Source organism: Bos taurus, chromosome 2 (assembly GCF_002263795.3).
Source record: "Bos taurus isolate L1 Dominette 01449 registration number 42190680 breed Hereford chromosome 2, ARS-UCD2.0, whole genome shotgun sequence".
NCBI lineage: Eukaryota > Metazoa > Chordata > Mammalia > Artiodactyla > Bovidae > Bos > Bos taurus.
Window position 1 is genome coordinate 72739805 of NC_037329.1, and position 23622 is coordinate 72763426.

At 50.2% G+C, this 23622-nt stretch overlaps 1 protein-coding gene and 1 long non-coding RNA gene across 5 annotated transcripts in view; both read left to right on the plus strand.

The window, feature by feature from the left end:
• The window catches only part of GLI2 (GLI family zinc finger 2), a 261267-nt gene extending 247086 nt beyond the window's left edge, over positions 1-14181 (plus strand). For 3 of the 4 annotated variants that reach the window (XM_015458080.3, XM_059892925.1, XM_059892927.1), the window contains 5 exons: positions 2282-2431; positions 5110-5274; positions 6386-6664; positions 8221-8557; positions 9963-14181. In XM_015458080.3, coding sequence (XP_015313566.1) covers positions 2282-2431; positions 5110-5274; positions 6386-6664; positions 8221-8557; positions 9963-12385 — 3354 coding nt within the window. In that variant the 3' untranslated portion in view covers positions 12386-14181. The remainder of the gene's footprint in view (positions 1-2281; positions 2432-5109; positions 5275-6385; positions 6665-8220; positions 8558-9962) is intronic. The other variant, NM_001192250.2, reaches the window with a different exon arrangement.
• Positions 14182-18429: 4248 nt separating this feature from the next.
• On the plus strand, positions 18430-22102 carry LOC132343143 (uncharacterized). The gene is made up of 2 exons (XR_009491853.1): positions 18430-18739; positions 19072-22102. It is a non-coding gene; the product is annotated as an uncharacterized lncRNA (long non-coding RNA).
• The last annotated feature ends 1520 nt before the right edge of the window (positions 22103-23622 follow it).

Genomic DNA, 23622 nt, shown 5'->3' on the forward strand with positions numbered 1-23622 from the left:
CAGTCAGAGCAAAGAGGGAAAGAGGATTAGTTAAGTCAGCCAGTGCCCACAAGATAATAACAAACCTAACACTGAAATCTGAAAGAAGGTCCTCCCATGGAGAAAGGAATTGGTCGTTTCCTCTTGGAGACCGTGCACAGATACTCAGTGTACATGGGTGCAGTTGAATGTATACGCCCATACAAGGAGTGAGCTGCTTAAAAATGCCTAGTTACTGACAGACCAGGAGATCAGAGATCTTGAGAACTGGGTGTGCTCTTCAGGGTCTGCCTCTAAACTCCCTACAGCAGCAGCCACTGCGGGCTAACTTGTGCAGTGCAAAAAGCAGGAACAGGGGCTTAAGGCAGGAGGTGCCTGGCTTCCTACCTGACCCCACCACAGTGCGCCAAGCAGTTCTGAACAAGTGACTGCACCTCTGGGAGCCTCAGTTTTTCCCTCCTGTAAATAAAGGTGGAGCCCACCCTACAGAGGGCTGAAGGCTGACTATGATACCAGCATAAACACTTAGCAGAGAGCAACCCTCCAAACAGCAATTCCCTCCTAGTTCTTCCTCCCTGTTCCCCACACCAGCCGAGTGTTCTCCTCCTCTGCATCTAGAAAAGAACTTTAAGTCAAGAATTAGTCTCCCCCAGTCCCAACACACACACTTTTTAGTGAGTGAGTGTCTATAAAGATGAACCTACACCAAGCTGGCAGCTCAAGTGCTGGGTAGATACACACCAACACACATACATACACACACACACACACACACGCAGCGGTCACACCTACAGGCTATCCCACATGAGTTGCCTCCTCCCCAGGTCTGTAAATCAACATTTAAGACACTGCCCACTCCCCCTGCTTAGTTTTGGCATGAGCTTGCACTCAAAGACTGTAGGGTTCTTTTGCCTTGGGGTTTTTCACTCCAAACTCTCACCCAGGGGACTGGAGTTTCTTAGCAAACCCATTACTGCTGATGTTGAACCTTTAAAGCAGGGTCTTATCTAATCCCTCAGGCACTCGAAGATAACTTTTCAACCTGTGCCACCTCTTTGGGTTAAACAAGTCTTGAGGTGGAGTCTGGGCCATGGGAGCTGTGAGTTTTAAGCCAGTAAGATGAAGAGAGGAGAAGGAGAAGATCTGAGGTGGGGAGAGGGCCCAAGCAGAGGGGTGGAATGAAAGTGAAAGTCACTCAGTCGCATCCGACTCTTTGCAACCCAGTGGACTATACAGTCCATGGAATTCTCCAGGTCAGAGTACTAAAGTGGGTAGCCATTCCCTTCTCCAAGGGATCTTCCCAACCCAGGGATCGAACCCAGGTCTCCTGTATTGCAGGCAGATTCTTTACCATCTGAGCCACCAGGGAAGCCCAGAGGAGTAGAGGGGAAGATATAAAAGATGCTCTAGCAAGGACTGAGTCGACTCCAAAGAGCAGGGAGGGGATTCTTCATGGAAAGGCAGACAGTCCAGATGTGGGAAGCAGGGCTCCAGCTGCAGGCTCCTACCTGGGCCCAGGGCTGTCATTGGGGCTGTAGGTGACTACCTGCGTCTGGCCCTGGAAGGGACAGGGTCCCATGAGAGGGGGCAGCCTGTTCTGCCCAGCTCCATCTCTCTCTGTGCTCCCTGCGAAGATGGATGGCCCAGGCACGCACATAAGCTAGAGCCCCTAGTCAATTATTAACAATTTGTTGCTAAGTAAACCAATAAGAAAAAAATGAAAGGCATTGTCAGGAAGCATTTTGATCATTTGAAAAGCTTTCAGAATGGAAAGTGAGGCTAATATGCTAAGATTTCCCTGGAAGTTCAAAGCGCTGTAGATTTTGCTTATCTCAGTGTTGGCATTTGTATGCATAACAGTCTGGCCTGTCACCTGGGGCAGAAGGGCCCAGCGGTTTTCTGTCTCACAAGGAGAGAGGCTGCCAGTAACCAGATGCTCAGCTCTGGGCAGCGTTGTAAGTTGCAAAGATCTACAGCAGTGTTGTCCAAGAGAGGGACACTGCCAGCCCCAATGCCAGGCACACGTGTAATCTTACATTAGCTAGGAGCACATTTAAAAAGAGGGAAAGGAGACTGGTAAAATCAATTGGAATCATATAGTTTAACCCAATGTATCTAAAATATTATCCTTTCTGCATGCAATCAATATAAAACAAAATTTTTGAGCTATTTCACATCCTTTTTTTTCATTCTCAGTCTGTGAAACAGGTATGCCGTGTGGGGGGTGGTCTGCACAGACCAGGTGTAGTCTGGAGGGGTGGGTGGCTGGGCTCATCCCTCTCTGTGGGCTTGTTCCTGGCAGCACATCAACAACGAGCACATCCACGGGGAGAAGAAGGAGTTTGTGTGCCGCTGGCAGGCCTGCACGCGTGAGCAGAAGCCCTTCAAGGCACAGTACATGCTTGTGGTGCACATGCGCAGACACACAGGCGAGAAGCCCCACAAGTGCACGGTGAGTGGCCATGGGCTGGCCCGTTGGCCAGGTTACGTGGGTCACGTTGGACATGGCTGAGCACGGAAAGACCCGGTGGAACAGCTTTGGGACAATGGGACAAGACCTGTCAACAGGACATCCTGTCTGCTCCTGCCGGGTCTGGCATCCTAGGGGCCCCTTGTTCTGTCTGCTGCCCCTTTCGTTTGCACTCTCCCTGAGGAACGTGTGCATCTAGGTACCTGCGGTGGAGGTGTGCTGGTGTCTCTGTGGTTGTGTTTGTGTGACCAGGAGCCCCAAAGCTATGCCCCACTCAGCTGGGTGGCCCTGAGCAGAGGGCTGGCTCGGTAGCTCCCTGCAGGCTGTCCTCTGCACAGAGAAGAGTTTCACTGGAGAGTCACAGATTGAGTGATGATGGTTTAAAAGTCACTTTGGCGGACTTAAAAAAAAAAAAAAAAAAACGTGAACACAATTATAAGACCTTTTGGACAGTCTCCCTTATGGAGTCAACAAGGTTTGTGACTATCTGGTGAGACCTTTATTTAACACACAGGAATTCCTCCCTTTCAAAGGAGCAGGCCATTTGTGTATCTTCTTTGGGGAAGACTCTATTCTAATATTTTGTCTGTATTTAAATTATTTGTCTTTTTGTTGTTGAATTGTAGTAGTTTTACTAGACTCTAATCGGATATATGATTTATATGATTTTATATGATATAATCGGATATATGATTATATGATATATATGATTTTCTCCTATTCTATAGGTTTTCTTCATAGTTTTCCTTTGAAGGATAAAAGTTTTGATGTTCAGAGAGTTTGTTTTATTGATATTGCTTATGCTTTTGGTATCATATCTAAGAAACTACTGCCAGATGCAAGGTCACAAAGATTTATCCCTGTTTTCTACTGGGAGTTTTATGGTTTATATGTATGTAGTTTTATTTATATGAACATAGAAATATATACACATATATATTTTTAGTAGTGTAGCTCTTCCATTTAGGTCTTTAATCCATATTCATTTAACTTGTATATGGTGTGAGGTAAGGATCCAGTTTCATTCTTTTGCATGTTGTCACACAGTTGTCCCACTCCATTTGTTGAAGAGACTGCTCTTTCCACATCAAATGGTCTTGGATCCTTGTTGAAACCCAATTGACCCTAAAAGTGTGAGTTTCTTTCTAAACTATCAGTTCCCTTCCATTGACGGCTACATCTGTCCTTATGCCGGTACCACACATGGTCTTTTTTAATTGAAGAATGGTTGATTTACAGTGTTATGTTAATTTCTACTGTATAGCAAAGTGACTCAGTTATACACACACATATATGTGTTCTTTTCTATATTCTTTTCCATTATGATTTATCCTAGGAGATCAGATATAGTTCCCTGTGCTATACAGTTGCTTGATTACCATAGTTTTGTTGTAAGTTTTGAAGTTGAGAAGTGTCAGTCTTCCAAATTTGTCCTCCTTTGGCAAGATTATTTTTGCTTTTCCGAGTCCTTTGCAGAAGTTATTTTCTTCAGGCCTGAGTGGTAGCAAACCATAGCCCTCTGATATGAGCTGTGAGCTGCAGAAACAGAAGTCATTGGAGCCAAGTGTGCTCAGTCAAACTGGTCAGGAATAAAGGGGAGGATGTGAGGAATGAAACAGTTCCTGCTGGGGTTTATGTGTCATTCTGGGGGTAATTTTCACGGCTACACTGGATGCAGTTGCAGTATCTTTGGAATAGGTAACCCTTGCAATGATCCTTTCCTCCCTCCCTTCCTGCCCCCCTCTCTGGCTCCCTCTTCCTTTCCTAAAATGTTTCTTGAGTGCCAAAAAATGTTTCTATTCACCAGGCACTGATTCCTAGGAACACAGAAATGAATAGGACCTAGAAGGTATCTGCTTGCAGGGAGCTTGTATCCTTGTGGGAAGGCCAGATAACAAAACGATTAAGATAATTATAAACTGTATTAGGGAGTATAAAGAAAAAAGGGTGTTATTATAATTAAGAAAATCAAAGAATTGCTGTAGGAGGAGATGACCCCAAAGACTGAGAGGGAGTGGGCTGGGCCAAGGCCAGGGTGGGTGGGGATAGGAAAAAGCTTCCAGACAGAGAGGATGGTGCGTGCAAGGCCCCTCACGCGGGAGAACTTAGTGGGGTCAAGGACTAAAAAGGAGAGAGACATGGCCTGAGCCAGGGTCAAGGTGGCCTGCTCCCTCCGCAATGTGGGGGACACTGGATTTTATTCTTGGCACATTTTAATGCATAAAAAATTCTAATCAGGGAGGGGCATCAGGAAACTGTTGAAAATAATATTTACCGAGTTTTTAATCATATGGGAAGAGTCTCATAATGTGCTGTCGATTTTAACAAGCAGAATAAGCAACTGAATGCTTGAGATGTTCCAGTTCAGGTTTTTAAAATGTGAGGGGATGACCTGCAGAGTCCCAGAATGAGACTTGCCTGGAGGTTAGCAGTGCCTGTCCTGGGCCATGGAAGGTTTCATTTTCCTCCTTGCACTTTTCAGTCTTTTCCAAGTTTTCGAGCTGTGTCATTTACATGATCAGGAGGGAAGGGAGATGTTTAGATCTGCACTCCTGGCTGCACCTGTAGGGCGGAGTGAACCAGTCCACAGGTTGGGCTCCCTGCACTGTATCTGGGACTCACTGTATCTGCCCTCACTGACCAAACCCTTCTCTTCCCAGTTCGAGGGCTGCTCAAAGGCCTATTCCCGCCTGGAGAACCTGAAGACTCACCTGCGCTCCCACACCGGGGAAAAGCCGTATGTGTGTGAGCACGAGGGCTGCAACAAAGCCTTCTCCAATGCCTCAGACCGCGCCAAGCACCAGAACCGCACCCACTCCAACGAGGTACCCGCCTGGGGGCCCCGGCATGGGTCACCCTCACCCCATGGCTTCTTGACACCTATAGGCCATTTGGTAGCCAGATGTCACTCCCTGCCACCCCGTGCTGTTGGAGCTCAGCACACAGCCCTAACCCCTGTCCCCACAGTCCGACAGCAGCTGATGACACACTCCAGCTACTAGTGCTGCCTGGCCTGCCATGGCTGTCAACCTGCCCTCAGTGGGGCACAGGAGGCTCTATCTCCCCAGATAGCCAGAGCCCCGGGCAGAGCTGAGGGAGCCCTTGGTGTGGGCTGTACCTGCCTCCCAGTCTCTCCTAGGGTCAACCACCATCACTCAGGTAGACTCAGGAAAGGATGTCTCTAAAAGTTTAGGGACATTTTGGACCCCAAAGAGACTTGCTTTGATAAGAAGTCAGAGAAATTCCCAAAGGTATCAACTCAGAGCATCTAAAGACAAGAGATAGCCTTGGAAAGCTATGTGTGTTTGCAAGTATGTATGTGCCTGTGTGGATGTGGTTGTATGTGTTATGCGGGGAGGAGGTATGGATACGTATTTGTAAGTATGTGTACACACGTGGGTGTTTATATACATGTTTAAGTGTGTTTAGGTGGATGTGTGTGCATACATGTGTGTACATGTCTGTGTGTATACATGTAGACAAAAGTCTGTTTACATATGGATGTCGTGCATGTGTGTGTGTATGAGCTCAGGACTAAGCGTCAGAAACCCTGGGTTTTCATTCCGCTCCTGGGTGACTTGGAGTGTCTTTGCCTCTCTGATCCTGTCTTTCCTCATGAGAGAGAGCAGGGTGTTCAGTGGTGTCTCACAGACATATAAGGAGGTAATACACTCATTGATACTAAAAATCCCAACATGCTGATCACACCAGGCACTGTGACCCCTCCCTCCACAGGCTCTGATCCATATCTCCAGTTAGGGGGGGTGGGGATGAGGGTCTCATTAGCCACATGCTTACCTGCAAGAAAAGGTAGCAGGCGAGGCCGGTGGGGCAGGGCTCCATCCAGGGGTCCAGCCCCTCTCAACAGGGGTGCCGCAGTGCTGCCCTGTGGAGTCTGCCTTCCTGCCCCATGCATGACGCCTCTTCACTTCCCAGAAACCCTACATCTGCAAGATTCCAGGCTGCACCAAGCGGTACACGGACCCCAGCTCCCTCCGGAAGCACGTGAAGACGGTCCATGGCCCAGACGCTCACGTCACCAAGAAACAGCGCAACGATGTGCACCTCCGCGCCCCTCTGCTCCGGGAGAATGGGGACAGCGAGGCCGGTGCCGAGCCCGGCCGGGGCTCCGAGGACAACGCCGAGGCCAGCAGCACTAGCCAGGCCGTGGAGGACGGCCTGCACGTCAAGGCCATCAAGACGGAGCGCTCCGGGGTAAGCCAACGGCAGCAGGGGCCCCGTCCACGCCCCGCCCCCAGGGGGCCACGCCCAGCAGCAGAAGAGCAATGCCATCTGCAAGGGGGCACCCTCTCCAGGAGCAGAAGGATGTCCCTCCTCTCTACAGCTCAGTATCCCTCCCTTACCACCTCTGGCCCCCACCGAACCTGTCTTGAGCCAAGTGCCATTCTGCTGGGCTGACCGTGGGGAACAGGATGCCTGCCCCGACTGGGTCAGTCTGCAGGGTGCGGGTGGTTTCCGGTGGCTGACTTTCCCACCGGCCCCCAGGTGTCGCAGCTGCCCCCCACCCTCTGTCCTGTCTCTGTGTCCTTGCCCTTCTGGCCTGCACCCCTTTTGTTCTAACCATCTGTTCTTTGTCTCTACCTCTTTCTCCTGACTGTACCTCCCCTAAGGATAGACGGTACTGAGGTGAGCAGAGGAGCTGGGTGGGACTGGGGGAGGGCTGGCATGAGTAAGGGCGGCTGGGGTGCTTGGCCAGGCTCCTCAAGGGCCTGGGAAGGCAGATTTGGTTAGGTAGACAGCAGGTGCTGCAAGTGGGCCGTCGGAACAGGTTACAGCTGGCAACAGGGGGCAAGTGTGCAGTCACAGGAGGAAGCCATGGGGTCCGAGCCTGCATGAGGATCAGGGCAGAGTGGAGGTGCAAATCGGGCTGCAGAGGAGGGAAGGACAGACCTCCAGAAGGTCTTGAGTCCTGAGGTGAGGAAGGTGGGCAGTGCCATGGGCAAGTGAAAGCACTGCAGCTTCCCTGGAAAGGCCTGGAATGTGGGACCTTCAGACCAGGAGTGAGCCGGAGATGCTTCATCCCAGGTGAGCCTTATTTGGGCTCAGATCCTAGGTCACGGTGAAGGTTGCCCACATTCTGTGAAGTTCCGCACCATACACGTGTGCCATGAACTCTCATCCCACTTTGCCTTGACTCAGAGGGAGTGCTGGTTTGGGGAGGGTGAGGGCAAGGGCTGCATCCAGCAGCTACAACCTCTGCAGTCAAACTCCCTTTCTAACAACCCGTCTCCAGCCTTTTGGGCAGGCAGCAGGTCAGCAGGCCTTCACTCTTCCTTGCTTCCTCGAGCAGCCCATCACTGCTGTCAGGATGCTTAAGTCTCCTCTTTTTGTGTTAATTTCACACGGCTGCGGCAGCCTCTGTGGGGCTCAGCTGCCAAATGTTCACATACTGAAAGCTCTTCAAGCAGAGCTCTGGCCCAGACACTGGCTGGAAGAGCTTAGGAGCACAGCAGGGAGGCTGTGTGTGGGGAGAGGGGCTGTAGGTGGGTGCCTGACGATTACCTGGTGCCTTCTACTTGCTGGGTTGTCTCCATCTATCCATTGGCTCTCTCCAGGGGGCAGCTCAGGTCCAGCTTATAGTTGGGGAAGCTGAGGTTCAGAGAAGTAATGCTTTGAAAGCTCCTCCATGCAGCAGCTTCCTTCTCGCCCCCCGCCCCCACCTCCCCAGGTGTGCAAGAGTGCTGTGTTGGGTGGCAGGGCCCATGGCTTCTCGCACCCTCTGAGTCTGTGCCTTATCATGCCCCCTGCAGCTGTGTCAGTCCAGCCCCGGAGCCCAGTCTTCCTGCAGCAGCGAGCCCTCTCCCCTGGGCAGTGCCCCCAACAATGACAGTGGCGTGGAGATGCCGGGGACAGGGCCCGGGAGCCTGGCAGACCTGACAGCTCTGGAGGACCCGCCGCCAGGGGCTGACACCTCCGCCCTGGCCGCCCCCTCTGCTGGTGGCCTACAGCTGCGCAAACACATGACCGCTATGCACCGGTTCGAGCAGCTCAAGAAGGAGAAACTCAAGTCACTGAAGGATTCCTGCTCATGGGCCGGGCCAGCTCCGCACACCCGGACCTCCAAGCTGCCTCCCCTCCCGGGAAGTGGTAGGTGGAGGCTCCAGATGCGCTGGTGGGGTGGGAGGGAATCCATTGTGATTCACACCCACCAAACACCATGTGCTCTGGAGAAGATAGATCTTATAAGCCTATTGCACAATTTTGGAAATTGAGGTTCAGAGAGGTGAAAGTGCTTTGCCTAGATTAGTGGTAGAGCTGAGACTTAGCCCAGGCATGAGTGACTCCAAACCCCATGCTCTTCCAACTACACCATGCTGCATCCCCATAACTCCTCAAAACATGCAAACTCAGCTCCCATCATCCTGTTCCTCATAATCCATTCACTTGTCTATCAGGCACCTGCCATAGATACCATAGCAAAGACCCTCTGCAGGATAGTGAGATATTCCAGTCACTGTGGTGAAAGGCCATGCCACCAGATGCAGGATGAGCCAAGTAGCACCTAGGACAGAGCTCAGGGTAGTGAGAGAAAGCAGGGCAGCTGGGGAAGAGCTGGGAGGACCTCCTGGAGGAGGCAGCCCTGTCCTCAGCCTCGGGAAGTGTTAACCAGGCTTTGAGATGGAAGATGTCCTCACTGAGCATTTCCTGAGTGTCGACTCTGCCGAGCAGTGTGCTAGGCACCAGACACCCTGGGGCGCTGAGCCTCTAAGCTGCCCTCCAGGGACTGATGGCCGTGTAGTAGGACTGGCTTATAGAGGGGTGACACTGAGAGGTCTTCCTTGAAGGGAGGATTGTTGTCCCAGCTGTTGGAGGAACTGCCAGCAGATGGCCTTCAATTCCCAGCCTCCTCCAGAGATTGCCCAGGGTGTGACAGCTGCCTCACCCAAGGTCACCCCTTCCCAGGGTGGCCCACATCCAGGAACAGATCAGGGATGTAGAGGCCGCTCAAGGCCCAGAGCGCTCCGTGAGATGAGCCGCAGCTGTCGGGGGTCCAGTGTTGCAGCTGTCTTCTCCCAGCCCACTCTGCAGCCTCTCTGCCCTCCCATGGCCCTAGGTCCCAGGACGCTCTCTATAAACAGCCTGCTGGGTAAACACAGCCCCAGGGGAGCCCAGCTGGCAACACCCATCCATGGATGAAGAGGGTGCAGGGAGGCTGTGTCCAGGGCCCTCCTGGGCTCTTTTCAGTAACCCAGTGTTCCCCAGCAACACATGCCACCCCCAGCTGGAGACCGAGAATGGGGAGAATGAGAGCACAGGGCCTGCCCGGCAGCAGCAGACTGGGATCAAGCCTCCTAACTTCTGCTTGTGCCCTGGCAGTAAGTGCCACGATTTGCTCCCAATTGTCTCTTTCTTCCTTTTGTTGAGAAATCATTGACTGGGTGCCAGACCCTATTCCAGGGCTCTAGGCCCAGCAGGCTCAGTGCCCTCCAGGCAGTCCAAGCATCGCCTTTTGTCCCGCATTCCCAACGCTGATCCCGCTCCTCTCCCACAGGCTCCGTGCTGGAAAACTTCAGCGGCGGCGGGGGCGGCGGACCCGCGGGGCTGCTGCCCAACCCGCGGCTGTCTGAGCTGTTCCCGGGCGAGGTGACAGTGCTGAGCCACCTGCAGGAACGCCGGGACAGCTCCACCAGCACAGTCAGCTCGGCCTACACCGTGAGCCGCCGCTCCTCCGGCATCTCCCCCTACTTCTCTAGTCGCCGCTCCAGCGAGGCCTCGCCGCTGGGCGCCGGCCGCGCGCACCCTGCCAGCTCTGCTGATTCCTACGACCCCATCTCCACCGACGCATCACGGCGCTCGAGTGAGGCCAGTCAGTGCGGCGGCGGCCCGGGGCTTCTCCAGCTCACACCCGCCCAGCAGTACAGCCTACGGGCCAAGTACGCAGCAGCCACAGGTGGACCTCCCCCGACCCCGCTGCCGGGCCTGGAGCGCACGAGCCTGCGGACCCGGCTGGCGCTGCTGGATGCTCCCGAGCGCGCGCTGCCCGCTGCCTGCCTGCGCCCGATCGGGCCTCGGCGGGGCAGCGACGGGCCACACTACGGGCCCTCGGGGCCGTTGCCCGCTTTCCCCCACGAGGCACCAGGCGGCGGGGCGCGGCGGGCCAGCGATCCTGGGAGGCGGCCTGATGCCCTGGCAGCCCCGCGGGTGCAGCGCTTCCACAGCGCCCTCGACGTGACCCCAGGCACGCTACCGCCACCCTGCGGCCAGGGCCGAGGCCTCCGTCTGCAAAGCCACACGAGCGCAGACGGCAGCCTGGCCCGCAGCGGCTACTCGCCCCGGCCGCCCAGCATCAGCGAGAACGTGGTGATGGAAGCCTTGGCGGCGGGGGCGGACGGCACAGGCCCAGAGGTCAGCCTCGGACTGCCAGAGGACGACCTCGTGCTCCCCGATGACGTGGTGCAGTACATCAAGGCACGTACCAGTGGCACCCTGGAGGAGAGTACCCCACCGGTGTACCCCCCGGAAAGCACCTGCTTCTCTGAGAACCCCAAACTGCCCAGCCCCGGGCTGCACGGCCAACGTACCATAGCAGCTGCAGACTCAAACGTGGGCCCCTCCGCCCCGGTGCTGGGAGGCTGCCCACTGGGCTACGGGGCCCCCTCCAGCCTGAACAAGAACAGCATGCCTGTGCAGTGGAACGAAGTGAGCTCAGGCACCGTGGACGCACTGGCCAGCCAGGTGAAGCCTCTGCCCTTCCCACAGGGCAACCTAGCTGTGGTACCACAGAAACCAGCCTTCGCCCAGTACCCAGGATACAATCCGCAGGGCCTGCAGCCGAGCCCTGGGGGCCTAGACAACTCACAGCCACACTTACAGCCCTACAGTGGAGCCCCATCCGCACCCAGGGGAAATTACACACAGCAGCTGCGGCAGCCAGGGGCTGGCAGCCAGTGTCCCAACATGACTGCTGCAGTGAACCCCCACCCCGGCTATGGCCAAGCCCACCCCCAGCTGAGCACCATGGGTGGGACCCTGAACCAATTCCCCTCCTCTTGCAGCAACATGGCAACCAAGCCAGGCCACCTGGGGCTCCCCCAGCAAATGGAAGTTGCTCCTGACCCCACCATGATGGGCAACAGCCACAGGGAGCTCGGCATGCCCAATTCCAGCCTGGCCGGGATGCCACCACCTCATCCAGCACAGAACTACCCACAGCAGAGTCATCACCTGGTGACCACCATGAGCCAGGAGGGCTACCACCAAGGCCCCAACCTGGTACCTTCCCACCAACCTAGTTTCATGGAGCCCCAGCAGGGCACAATGGGGGCAGCTGGATCTAGCTTTGGCCTAATGCAACCCCGGCCACCCCCAGAGCCTGGCCCTGCCGGCCGCCACCGTGGGGTACGTGCAGGGCAGCAGCTAGCCTATGCCAGGGCAACTGGCCATGCCATGGCTGCTATGTCAGCCAACCAGGAGATGACAGAGTCTGTACCCAAGGGGACAATGGGCAGCATGTTGTCCCTACCCCCTCAGCCACCCCCACAGGACACAGGTGGGACCCAGGACCACAGCATGCTCTACTACTATGGCCAGATCCACATGTACGAGCAGAACGGAGGCCCTGAGAACCAGGCCGGCTGCCAAGCCCTGCGACCCCAGCCAACACAGCCCCAGGCCTTGCCCTCGCCGGGGGTCAACCAGGTGTCCAGCACTGTGGACTCCCAGCTACTTGAGGCACCCCAGATTGATTTTGATGCCATCATGGATGACAGTGATCACTCCAGCTTGCTTTCTGGCGCCCTGAGCCCCAGCCTCCTCCACGGCCTCTCCCAGAGCTCCTCCCGCCTCACCACCCCACGCAGCTCCCTGACTCTGCCCTCCATCCCCGCCGGTATCAGCAACATGGCCGTGGGGGACATGAGCTCCATGCTCACCAGCCTGGCCGAGGAGAGCAAGTTCTTGAACATGATGACCTAAGGCCCCTGGCACTGAGCGGACTTGGAAGGACCATCACTTCCCAGGGCACGGTGCTTTTATCTGTTTTACCTTTTTCCCCAAAAAGTATTAAATAGGTCTGAGGGAGTTTGGCCAGTGGCTGGTTCAGACCACAGATGCTTTAAAGGCAGGTTTGTGTGCATCCCGTCTGGTCTTCCTTTAGATAATCTTTTGGAACTCTCAAAAGTCTCCACGGAAAAGGCAAGGCAGGGATACAGGACTCGTTTACACAGTGCTTCACAGCCTCTGGTGTTTATGGGTGTCTGGGTTTGTCACCTCTGTCATTTGGCTAACGAGGGATAACATTGGCCCAGGGCATTCCAAGCACACATGGAAAGAGGTGAGAGGAACCACATTTGGGTTTGAATCATCCAAAAGCCATACCAGATATCCCAATCCAGGAAGATAAATTTCTTGCTCCGGTGCCTGCAAGGTAAAGGAATTCCTGGGCCACGGGAATTCTTCTGTGAAGCTTAATTGTTGAAGCCTCTGACATCCCTTGCTGTGGAGGGGGAAACTTTTTTTTTTACCTGGATGGTTTGGAAGCACATCCTTATGGGTTTGGTAGAGCTGGTGTCTCTACCCTGCAAAGCCAAGTTTGCGGCTGGCTGACTGTCCAAGTGTATATGGATGAGTAAAGTATGAAAACATTGCCCAAAAAAGGAAAGAAAACAGTATAATACTCAGGGCAAGCCCAGAAGCTGCCCAGGCCTCTCCAGACCATGTTTACAGTGTTCATGCATGTAGAATGTAGCCCTTCCTGAAAAGAACACATTTCTAAATACCTCGGGGCTGCTGGGGGTTAGGGATGGACCAAGGTGAGCTGAAGTGTGTGATGAAGAGGGGCCTGGGTAAAGAGCACACTGGGGGCCCAGCCTCAGGCCGCCCTGGAAGTCTCCCAGTAGGAAGAGGAAGTCACATGTTTACCCAACCCTGTTTCTCCAATGCACTGTCCACCCACCTTATGGTGGAAAACTGTGGGGCTTGATGGCAGCCTTTGCCCACATTCCTCCAGGCCATGCTGTCCACTCACCAGCAGCCCCCTGACTGACCCCAAGCTACAACATGCAGTCCTGGTATCTTCTGGTCTCCCTTCCCTCCGCCCACCTGATCATTTCACAGAGAGTAATGATATGCATGGTATTTTGGGCAGGGGTGGGATTTTGAAGGGGTTGATTCTTGGGACTCTGAGGGACCATCTCTGAATTCTCCTGTTCAGTGTTGACCAAGCCCCACCTGGAAATGGAATTTGGAACTGGCATCAGAAGACATTGTTCCCGAACATATGGGAGGGTGAATGGATGCATCCTCCCCACTACACACGTTCACATACACTCGGCACCTTTCTCATGTTGAATTTGTGGCAACCTTGCTGAATCCACCTGCATCACTATGAACTTGACTCTGACTATGAGCCTGGCTTCAACCAGAACATGGCCAAAACCTGACCTGGGCCTCTACACCCCAGAACAGCAAGTGCTTTGTCAGGGTTCAAAGACAAGGTCAAGTTCAAATGACAGCCCTGAGACACCTCCAGGGGTCTGTGCTCTGTGTGATGCATGTTCTTTCCCTGGGCTAGGATTTCACTGGCCGTTCCCAGTTTGTATATAATCTGTACAGAAGACGGCGTCCCTGAAAATACCGTAGGTGCATCATCCGGTCAGATTTATATCTCCAAAACATTTTTAGCTTTTTCTACATGCTATGAATTGAGATGACATACTCAACTTGTAAATAAGTCGTTTTTTGTACATTAAAAAAAAGTAATTTTTTCATAATTTATTTGGTCTGTCTGCTTCTTTCTTGACATTAGTTAATGAAAACCTGAGCAGTAAATTCAGTGCATTTAAACAGAAATGAGGCTGTATTTTTTTCTCAGCAGCATCAAAATTGACTGTCCCGCCTTTGCCAGGAAATGTTTAACGCTGGGGCATTTACTGGCTGTCTGTTGTCTCAGGGTGGAGGAAGTGGGAGGCGGGCCCGGGGGGTGAGCAGGATTTGACGTTGTAGAGGGAACATCTTGCTGTTCTTCCAGCCAGGTGGTTGGAACATCTAAGTTGGTTTGCTGACTGTGAGAGGCAGCACTGGTCTCAGGCCGTCCTGATGTCAGAAGCCCCTCTTGGCCAGGCAGTTGGATGAGCACACTTGAATTGTGGGAGGCAGGGAGAGGAAGACAGGCAGCCCCCTGTCCTCTGGTGCCAAAGCAGAATCAGGCAGGCTGATGAAGCCCTGGATACCCAGCAGCTGGCCACGGGCAAAGGAGCCCATGGGGAGCAGCCACATGCAGGGACTCTGAGCCCTCGGGGGAGGGCCTGGCAGGTGCACAGAGTTACCCGGGTCTGGCGATCCAGCAGGCTGCCACTGAAGCAATTGAGCTACAGCCGTGTGTCTCAGGGGGATCAGTGAGGGGAACCACTGGGGCGTGGGATGAATTCTGGAACTGGGAGGGGACAACCCAGCATGGGGTTGAAAGAAGTAGACAGCACTTTCTATAGAGCCAGTTAGGCTGGCCTCTGGTATCCCAGCCTGGGCCCCTTAACGCCTTCTGCTCTAGGAGAGAAACCTTGGCACCCAGCTCGGAGAGTTCCCAAAGCTGCCTGAAACACTCAGCTGAAAACGAGTTCTGAGGGATGTCACGGATGCTCAGAATAATATCAAGTATAGGAAATCCCTGAGGGGAAGGGAATTCAGCATGTTTTCTTTCTGGGGGTGTCCCTGAGTCTTCACTATGTGTTAGGGAGCCATTGCATTTCTGGCCGTATCCTCATGGTGGAAAGATTACAGCCGAGTCCCGCCCCAGGAATTTAGCGGACTGTGCCCTCAGGAGGAGGAACGGAGCACAGACGGCTGAGCCCTTTCCTCTGCTCTCAAAGCCCATCATCTTCAGGCCTCTCATCTCTTCTACATCACATGCTGAGTCCCCGGAGGCAGCTGTGCCCTGCTTTGGGGGCAGGGAGAGGCCAGGAATTCAATGCTGCCTGAGACTAGATGAGCTACAGTATTAAGAAGTCCACTGAGGCCATTCAACTCAGCCATGTGCTCTGTGTCTCTTAACTTCGGCCACGATCATGCTGCATGACCATACCCACAAAGCCTTAGCACCAGGGAACAGCGTCTATTTCATTCATGAATCTGGCTTCACTGACGGTTGGCTGATCCCCATTGGGCTGGGCTGGGTGGCTCTGCAGCTCAGCTGGGAGCAGCTCATCCAGCCAGCTGGGCGGGGACAGCTTGGAGCTGCTCCACGTGACCCTCATCTTCCTCCCTGGTCAGGACACTGGCCTGGGCATTGCCTTCTCGTAGTGATGGCAGGAGCATGGGAGAGCAAGCAGAAAAATGTGAGTCCTTCTCAAGCCTCTGCTCAGAATGAGTGCACCATCACATTCACCTCATTCTGGCAAAAGCAGGTCATGTGGCAAACCCGTATCAGGGATGGGAAGTGTCCTTCCATAGGAATAAGAGGAATAGAGTGACTATTTCTCAGCAATAGTACAGTCATCCCCAGTCCACCCTCCGCACTCAGATCCCTCCCACATGTAGAACAGACTCACCGAAGACCCCCAGAGGTCTCTCTAGTCAATCGTCAGGCTCAAAGTCTGGGATCATGTGGTCTCCATTTGTTCTAACCTAAAAACAGAGCTTCTCTGTCCCCCAGGCACATGCACACGCTCAGCACACAGAGTGGCCCAGGCTTAAAATCACTGCGGGTTCTGCTCCTGTCTCAGCCGCTGGTCCATGGCCTCTGAAGTTGTGCTGGGCAAACATCACCAGTGATCTTACCCTGGGATGGAATGTTCTCTGGTCTACTATTCTTTGCTCTGACATCCATGTTGGAGTGTTCTTTGTTTTTCCATCAATATTTCCACTTCTAAAGAGGGCACTGAAAAGTGTGCCTTCTTGGGGAGCAGAGTAATTCTTCAACCTCTTCCTGCCTGAAGAGGGTTGAGAGCTTGAGGTACTTTATGTGTCAAGCAAACTTAATATACTCCATGGTTACAATACATTTGCCCACTCAACTCTCTTAAACATGGTGGGTTTTGGTATTTGATTCCGGTCTACTCTGTGCACCAAAGCCACACCCATAATTCCTTTATCAATGGGCATCTCTACACTGATTACTGACACCCCACATCAGGCTATGTCTAGGCACCTCATTGTCACTGAAGGGCTATTCGAGAGTCACCTTATTCCTTTCAAGGACCATAAGTTCAAGGACACACCCTAGACTTCATCTTTGCTCTGAGGCCGTGTCTCACAGGCACTGCCCTCGTCTCTTAGCGGTGGGCCAGAGCTTCATTTGAACATCTTTGAGAGCCCAAAGAGATAAGAGATGAGTGACTGTTCTATTTCCTAAATTCTGCTTTACGCTGGCTGGTTCCTTTCTGAACTCATCTCTTACTTGTGGTTCCGTATCATTTACAGCTCAAAGAAGATGCTGTTTATAATATTCTGCCTGGAAACCAGCCTTCCAAATTCCACACATTCACAAGAACATTTTCTCCCTCCCGGAAGACCATAGGCAATCCTTTTACCGACTGTTTCTTCACCACACCATCCAAGTCACTATTTTTCTTGCCATGTTTCCAACCTCCTCTAAGTGTCCTCACTGCCCTGTACCAAACCGATGCTCCATATTCTAGAACTTGTGCAAACAGCCTCCCATTCTGGGTACCAGTTTCTGAAGAAGCATGGTAACACTGTCGGATAAGCACAGAGTCCTGAAACACAAAACGCCCAGCAGTTGTTTAGCTTGGGAGTCTGCGAGGCAGCTGAGGGGGTGCCTCAGATGGCAGCTCAGCTTTGCCCCTGGGCCTTGTCCTCTGGGCCCAGAGCATTGCTTGGATATGGCAATGGCACAAGTTCCAAAGGGCACATGAACACAGAGGAGGCCACTTATGACCTAGGCTAGGAGCAGAAGGCCAGTCACATGACTGAGCCCCAGATCAATGGAATCCGGGAATGCATGCCTCCTGCAGAATTATTGCAGATCAGTATCTGAACCATTATCCAACCTACCACATCAGACCAACCTTGATCATATTAATAATAAGCCTGAATTGGACCTCCATCTCTCTCCTGACTCTGTATCTCTGTTGGCTCTAAATCCAAAAGGGGAGCAGAGTGGAGTCATTCATTGTTGCCCTGTAACCAGTGAGGTGCCACAGCCAGCTTCTGATCCTAAGATGTACTTTTCTTCCCAACCAATAACTTTTGTTTATGGTTAAGGAAAATGTATGGAAGCTTTTCCCAAGGGGCATTATTGGTAAAGACCCTGCCTGCCGAGGATTCGAAGATGTGTATTCAATCCCTGGGTCAGGTAGATCCCCTGGAAGAAGGCATGGCAACCCACTCCAGTATTCTTGCCTGGAGAATCCCACGGACAGAGGAACCTGGCGTGCTGCCGTCCATGGGGCTGCAAGGAGTCAAACACAGCTTAGCGACTGAAAAACAACAAACTGACATCAAGTCAGGTCCTCACTTTTTCCTGTCTCCAAAATGCCAGGTTCAAAACTGAAAGTTGTAGAATGATTGGTACTAAAATGATTTGAAGATGATTTATTGTATAGGCTTGATATTTTTAACCCAGTTTTGCAAGTAATTTTTAAAAATCTGATACCTCATTTCACAGGCAGATGAAATTTGCAGTGGGCTGCCTCAGATTTTTTTTAATTTTTTTACTTTCCTTTGCTTGTTAAAATATAAATCTGAAAAGCAGGCTCAGAGCAATTTACACAAATACTTTTGGGACAATTTACGACTATCCCACTGGTCAGTGAAACTATCCATGTCCCGAACATTTGCAGTGATCACTTGACACTGGCCGTGTTGGGAGAATTTACACCATGGAAACCAGCAAACACTATTAATCAGGGCTTCCTGCCCTCAACTCCAGGGAGCTGGTCGTTAAACATTTACCAGTGTACCTGGCAGCATACTGAAATCCTGTGAGTTGCCAATAGCCCGATACACCTAGAGATCTTTTCTAAGGTTCTAAGTCCACAAAACCAGTTTCGGGATTGGTTTCACAGAGAACTTGTGAGTCCAGGGTGCCATGGCTACCTTGGTCATCTAGTTTAGTGGTCATCTAGCAAGCTGGCTCCCCCGGCACTAATAACACAGGCATAGCCCATATGTACTCTCCAGTCCTTCCCTTCTTTCTGGCCCTGGTGGTCTGTGAGTTCTTTGAAGGATGAGCTGTGTCTGATTCAGCCCATGAGAAGCCATAAGTGGTTTTGATTATTTCTGCTGAGTTTAGTTCCAAATCCAGTGGTTCTAGAAAGCTTCATAGAGGGAGACGTGAACTGAACTTTGACAAATGGATAGAAACTGGACCTTGTGAGTAGCCCATTCAGAATTTATTTGAAATGAGGCTTCAAAGAGATTAAGCTATAGAAACAGTGAAGTTGTCATTAAGAGGTAATGGGGTTTGCTTTTTAAATAGATTGGGGTGGGGGAAGAAGGAAGAAAAAGAAGAGGAAATCTGGCAGCTGGAGGCTGAACAGAGACCAAAGGCCTTGGGCCATGGTCTCACAGTAAAAGAAATGAGACTGTCTCATGACTGTGACCTGAGGGTCTCTGATGGGCCCTTCCAACTTCAAAAATGCACTCCACTGGCCTGCTTTGATTCCAGAAAATTTATTACTGAAGCATATTTCCTCTGAGTGCAGGCACTGAAGTCTGCTGAAAAAGAGTCCAGTGACGGAGGGATGCATGGAGAAGCCCACAGCAACATATAAGGCCTCATCAACAGCTCCCTGAACCACCTGGAAATTTCCTGCAACTGGGTAGGTGTGAAAGACTTGCTACATGGTTGTAAACTGACTTTCTTCCTTGGAGGGGCCCCAAGTTCATGCATTAGTTCAGGTTCAGAAACATCCTCTGAATTCAGAGGTCATCTGAGGTTCCTGAAAGGTGATCAGTCTTCACTGTCTTCTTAATCTCCTCCTTCTTCTCCTCTCCTCTTATTTCTTCTTCTCCTTCTCTTTCCCCTTCATCCCCTCCTCCTCCTCTTTATCCTTCTCCTTCTTCCTCTTCATCTTCCCCTTTCTCTTCTCTTCCCTCCTTCCTTCCTTTTCCCTCCCTCCCTTCCTCCCTCTGCTCCTTTCTCCTCCACCCCTCAGCTGATGAAAATGAGCAAAAACAAGTGTGCGAGCCCACGTGTGATTGTATCACTACAAGTAGAGTGATGTGTGTGATGACATCACACTTAGGAAGGTGTGATGGGCTTGTGATGGTGCAGGGAGGGGGCCCATAAAATCAGCATAGTTTGAATGAGAAATAAGACCTGATCCAGGTTTAGAAGATGAATAGGAAGTTGTCTGAGGGGATTGGAAACGTCTCATCAGAAACCATGGAGGCCAGAAGTAAGTGAAATATTTTTTAAATGTTGAAAGAAAAGAACTGTCAATACAGAACTCTGTATCCATTAAAATATCTTTCAGGGATGAAAGTAATACTCTTAGATGAAGGAAAAGGAAGAGAAATTCATTGTCAACAGGTCTGCTCTAAAGGTAGAAAGGAAATGATATAAAAAGAAAATGGAGCATCAGGAAGGAGGGAAGAGGAATAGAAACGATATCTGGATAAATACAGTGGGACATTCTTCCCTCCTGAGTTCTTTAAAATAAATAGTAAGTCCCCTACATACAAACTTTCAAGTTGCAGACTTTCAAAGATGCAAACCTGCTTTTGCATGTCCAATTACTGACGATAATTTCATGTATCTGGTGTATATTGTCATGTGCGTGTATCCTCTACATGTGGTCGTGCTTTTGTGTACTTCAGTGTACAGTAGTGTACAGAGGACAGCAGTACGGAATCTTTATTTCAAGCCCAAGATGTCCAGAAGCGCTAAGCAATAACCACTGAAAAAAAAAGTGGAAATAATTGAGAGAGTGGAGCGAGGTGAAAAGGTGGTAGGTGTCGCTCATTCTTATAACATGAATTGTTCAACAGTCGGCACAGGTCTAAAGAACAAGGACAAGATCATGGGACATGTAAGTCTGCTGTGCCAGTGATGTTGGCAATAATATCAAAGAAACCTAGAAAAGTGATGGAGAAGATGGAGAAACTTCCCAGCGTGTGGATGCAGGATCAACATCAGAGTTGAGTGCCACTCAGCTTAATACTGATTCAAAAGAAAGCTAAAAGCCTTTATGAAGACTTGAAGAAGAAACATGGCAATGACTCAGAGGGTGCAAATTTTAATGCCAGCCATGGTTGGTTTCATTGGTTCAAGACTAGAACCAAACTTCACAACATAAATGTCAGTGTCAAGGCAGTGAGTGCAGATACGGTAGCTGCTGGGAAATTTCCTGAAACACTTAAATTACTGATGAAGTTGTGTATTTATCTGGGAAGATTTTGAATGTGGGTGAGATGGGACTGTACTGGAAGAGGATGCCAGACCAAAGTTACATCAGTAAGTAGGAAAGTTGGAATCAGGCTATAAACCATCAAAAGATAGACTAACTCTGTTGTATGGTGGCAATGCTTCCAGCAATATGAAGCTTAAGCCTCTCTTAGTTTATCATTCAGAGAACCCAAGAGTCCTTGAAAACAGCCGAGGGCTCTCTTCCTGTTGTGTGGAAGAGTGACCCCAAAGCCTGGGTTACACAGGTCATTTTCCAGGACTAGTTTTTCCACCACTTTATCCAGGAGGTAGAGAAAACATAGCTTGGAGAAGGATGTCCTATTTAACATTCTTTTGCTGCTCGACAGTACTCTGGGCCACCCCTCACGCATGGATGACCATCATCACAAAGTCAAAGTAATGTATCTGCCATGGAATACTACATTGCTTATCCAACGTATGGAACAGGAAGTTATAGCAACTTTCAGAAAATACTATTTACGTCACACTTTTGGTCAAGCTGTAAAGGTGAGTGATGAATCAAGAACAACCTTACAATTTTGGAAAGACTATAACATCTAAAAGGCCATAAGAAATAGTGATTTGCTTGGTGTGAGTTTACAGTTGTCACCATGAATGGGGTTTGGAAGAACCTATATCTGCAGCTTTTTCATGATTGTCATGGATTTGAGAACGTGGATGAGGATTCCAAAGATATCATCAGCAACTTACTGATCTTCAGTGAGTAGCTGGAGCTAGATCTGGAAGAGGAGCACTTCATTGGACTCCTTGCCGTGCAACACAAGGAGCTTAGTAATGAAGACCTGATGGAACCGGAGGCCCAGAGAAAGGATGAAGAGAGACAAGAGGAAGAAGCAACTGAAGAACTAAAGAGATTCACGATGCAGGAAACGGCAAGGGGGTCTTTTTTATTTGAGGAGGCAATGTCAGTTTTTGAGACAAATGACCCGAATGTAGAATGGTACATGAAGCTTGTAGTAATCCAGTGCTAACATGTCATATGATGAGAAAAAAAGAACTACTACACAGACATCACTGGATCATTTTTTTAAAGGGTAGATAGAATTAAATCCAGCAATATACCAGAGGCTGTGCCATCAACATCAAGCACAAGTGAAATTGCATCTTGCCCTCCGTCTCCTATTGCTGACATTTCTTCCTCTTTACCATCTCCCACTTCCTCTTCCTCCCCCAGTCAGTAACTCTTCTTGCCTGTTCACTCAGCCCCTGTGTGCCAGCTGTTTATACTGTACTATACTGTACTGTACTATTGTGCTTTTCAGGGTAGTGTACTGTAAGATTAAAATGTTTTTGTTTTGTGTGTTTGTCGGTTTCTTATGCATTATTTGTGTAAAAAGTATTATAAACCTATTATAATACAGTACTATACAGCTAACTGTGTTCATTGGCTACCTAGGCTAACTTTGTTGGACTTATAAACAAACTGGACTTACAAATATGATCTCAATGAAACTCATTTGTATGTAGTGGATTTACTGTATTTAACAGCTGAAGCAGTGAGGGCTTTCAAAGTATGTACGTGGGCTTCGCCAATGGCTCAGCAGTAAAGAATATGCCTGCAATGTAGGAGACTCAGGAGACATGAGTTCAATCCCTGGGTCAGGCAGATCCCCTGGAGGAGGAAATGGCAACCCACTACAGTATTCTTGCCTGGAAAATTCCAAGGACAGAGAGGCCCTGTGGACTACAGTCCATAGGATCACGAAAAGCCAGACACGACTGAGCAACTGAGCACACACGCATATGTGGTAAGACAAATGTGTCTTGAAGAAGGAAGCGGTTACGGGACTTACGGGGCTAGATAACAACATTCCACTTGAAGTGGTAAAGTATTGTCAGGAAACAAAGTTCAGCATGTGTATTGTCTTTCTTGGTACAATTAATAAACAAACAAACTATACAAAGTGATGTGTGCAGAAACACCATAGAGAAATTGAAATGAAATCCTCAGAAGGGCCCAATAGCCCAACGGAAGGCAGGAAAGACAAAACAAAGACAGCAAAACATAAAACGGTAGAACTGAGTCCAAACATATCAATAATTACATAAAATGAAAGTGGCCTAAAAGCATCAATTAAAGGACAGACAATAAAGTTGGAGCACTCATCCCACCAGATTTTAAGACTTAACTATAAAGCTGCTATGGATAAGATAGTGTGATATTGGTGACAGAAACACGCAGATCAATCGACTGGACAGAGCCAGGGTCTGCAAAATACAACCCAAAGAGAAAAGCTGCCCTGAGAACTGTTTTGTATGAACTGTGAGCTAAGAATAGTTTTTATATTTTTACTGGAGTATAGTCTTTTTACAATGGTGGGTTCGTTTCTACTGCATAGTGAAACGAATCAGTCATACATACACAAGCATCTCCTCTGTTTTTGGACTTCCTTCCCATTTAAGTCACCACAGAGCATTGGGTAGAGTTCCCTGTGCTATACAGTAGGTTCTCATTAGTTATCTGTTTTATACATATTATCAATAGTGTATACATGTCAACCCCAGTCTCCCAATTCCTCCCACCCATACTTTTTCCCCTTGGTATCCATATATTTGTTCTCATATCTGTGTCTCTAATTCTGCTTTGCAAATACATCCATCTGTATAATTTTTCTAGATTACACGTATATACATTAAATATATAATTATTTGTTTTTCTCTTTCTATCTTACTACTCCCTGTATGACAGTCTCTAGGTCCTTCCACATCTCTACAAATGACCCAATTTCATTTCTTTTTATGGTTGAATAATATTCCATTGTATATATGTACCATATTTTCTTTATCCATTCATCTGTCAATGGACATTTGGTTGCTTCCATGT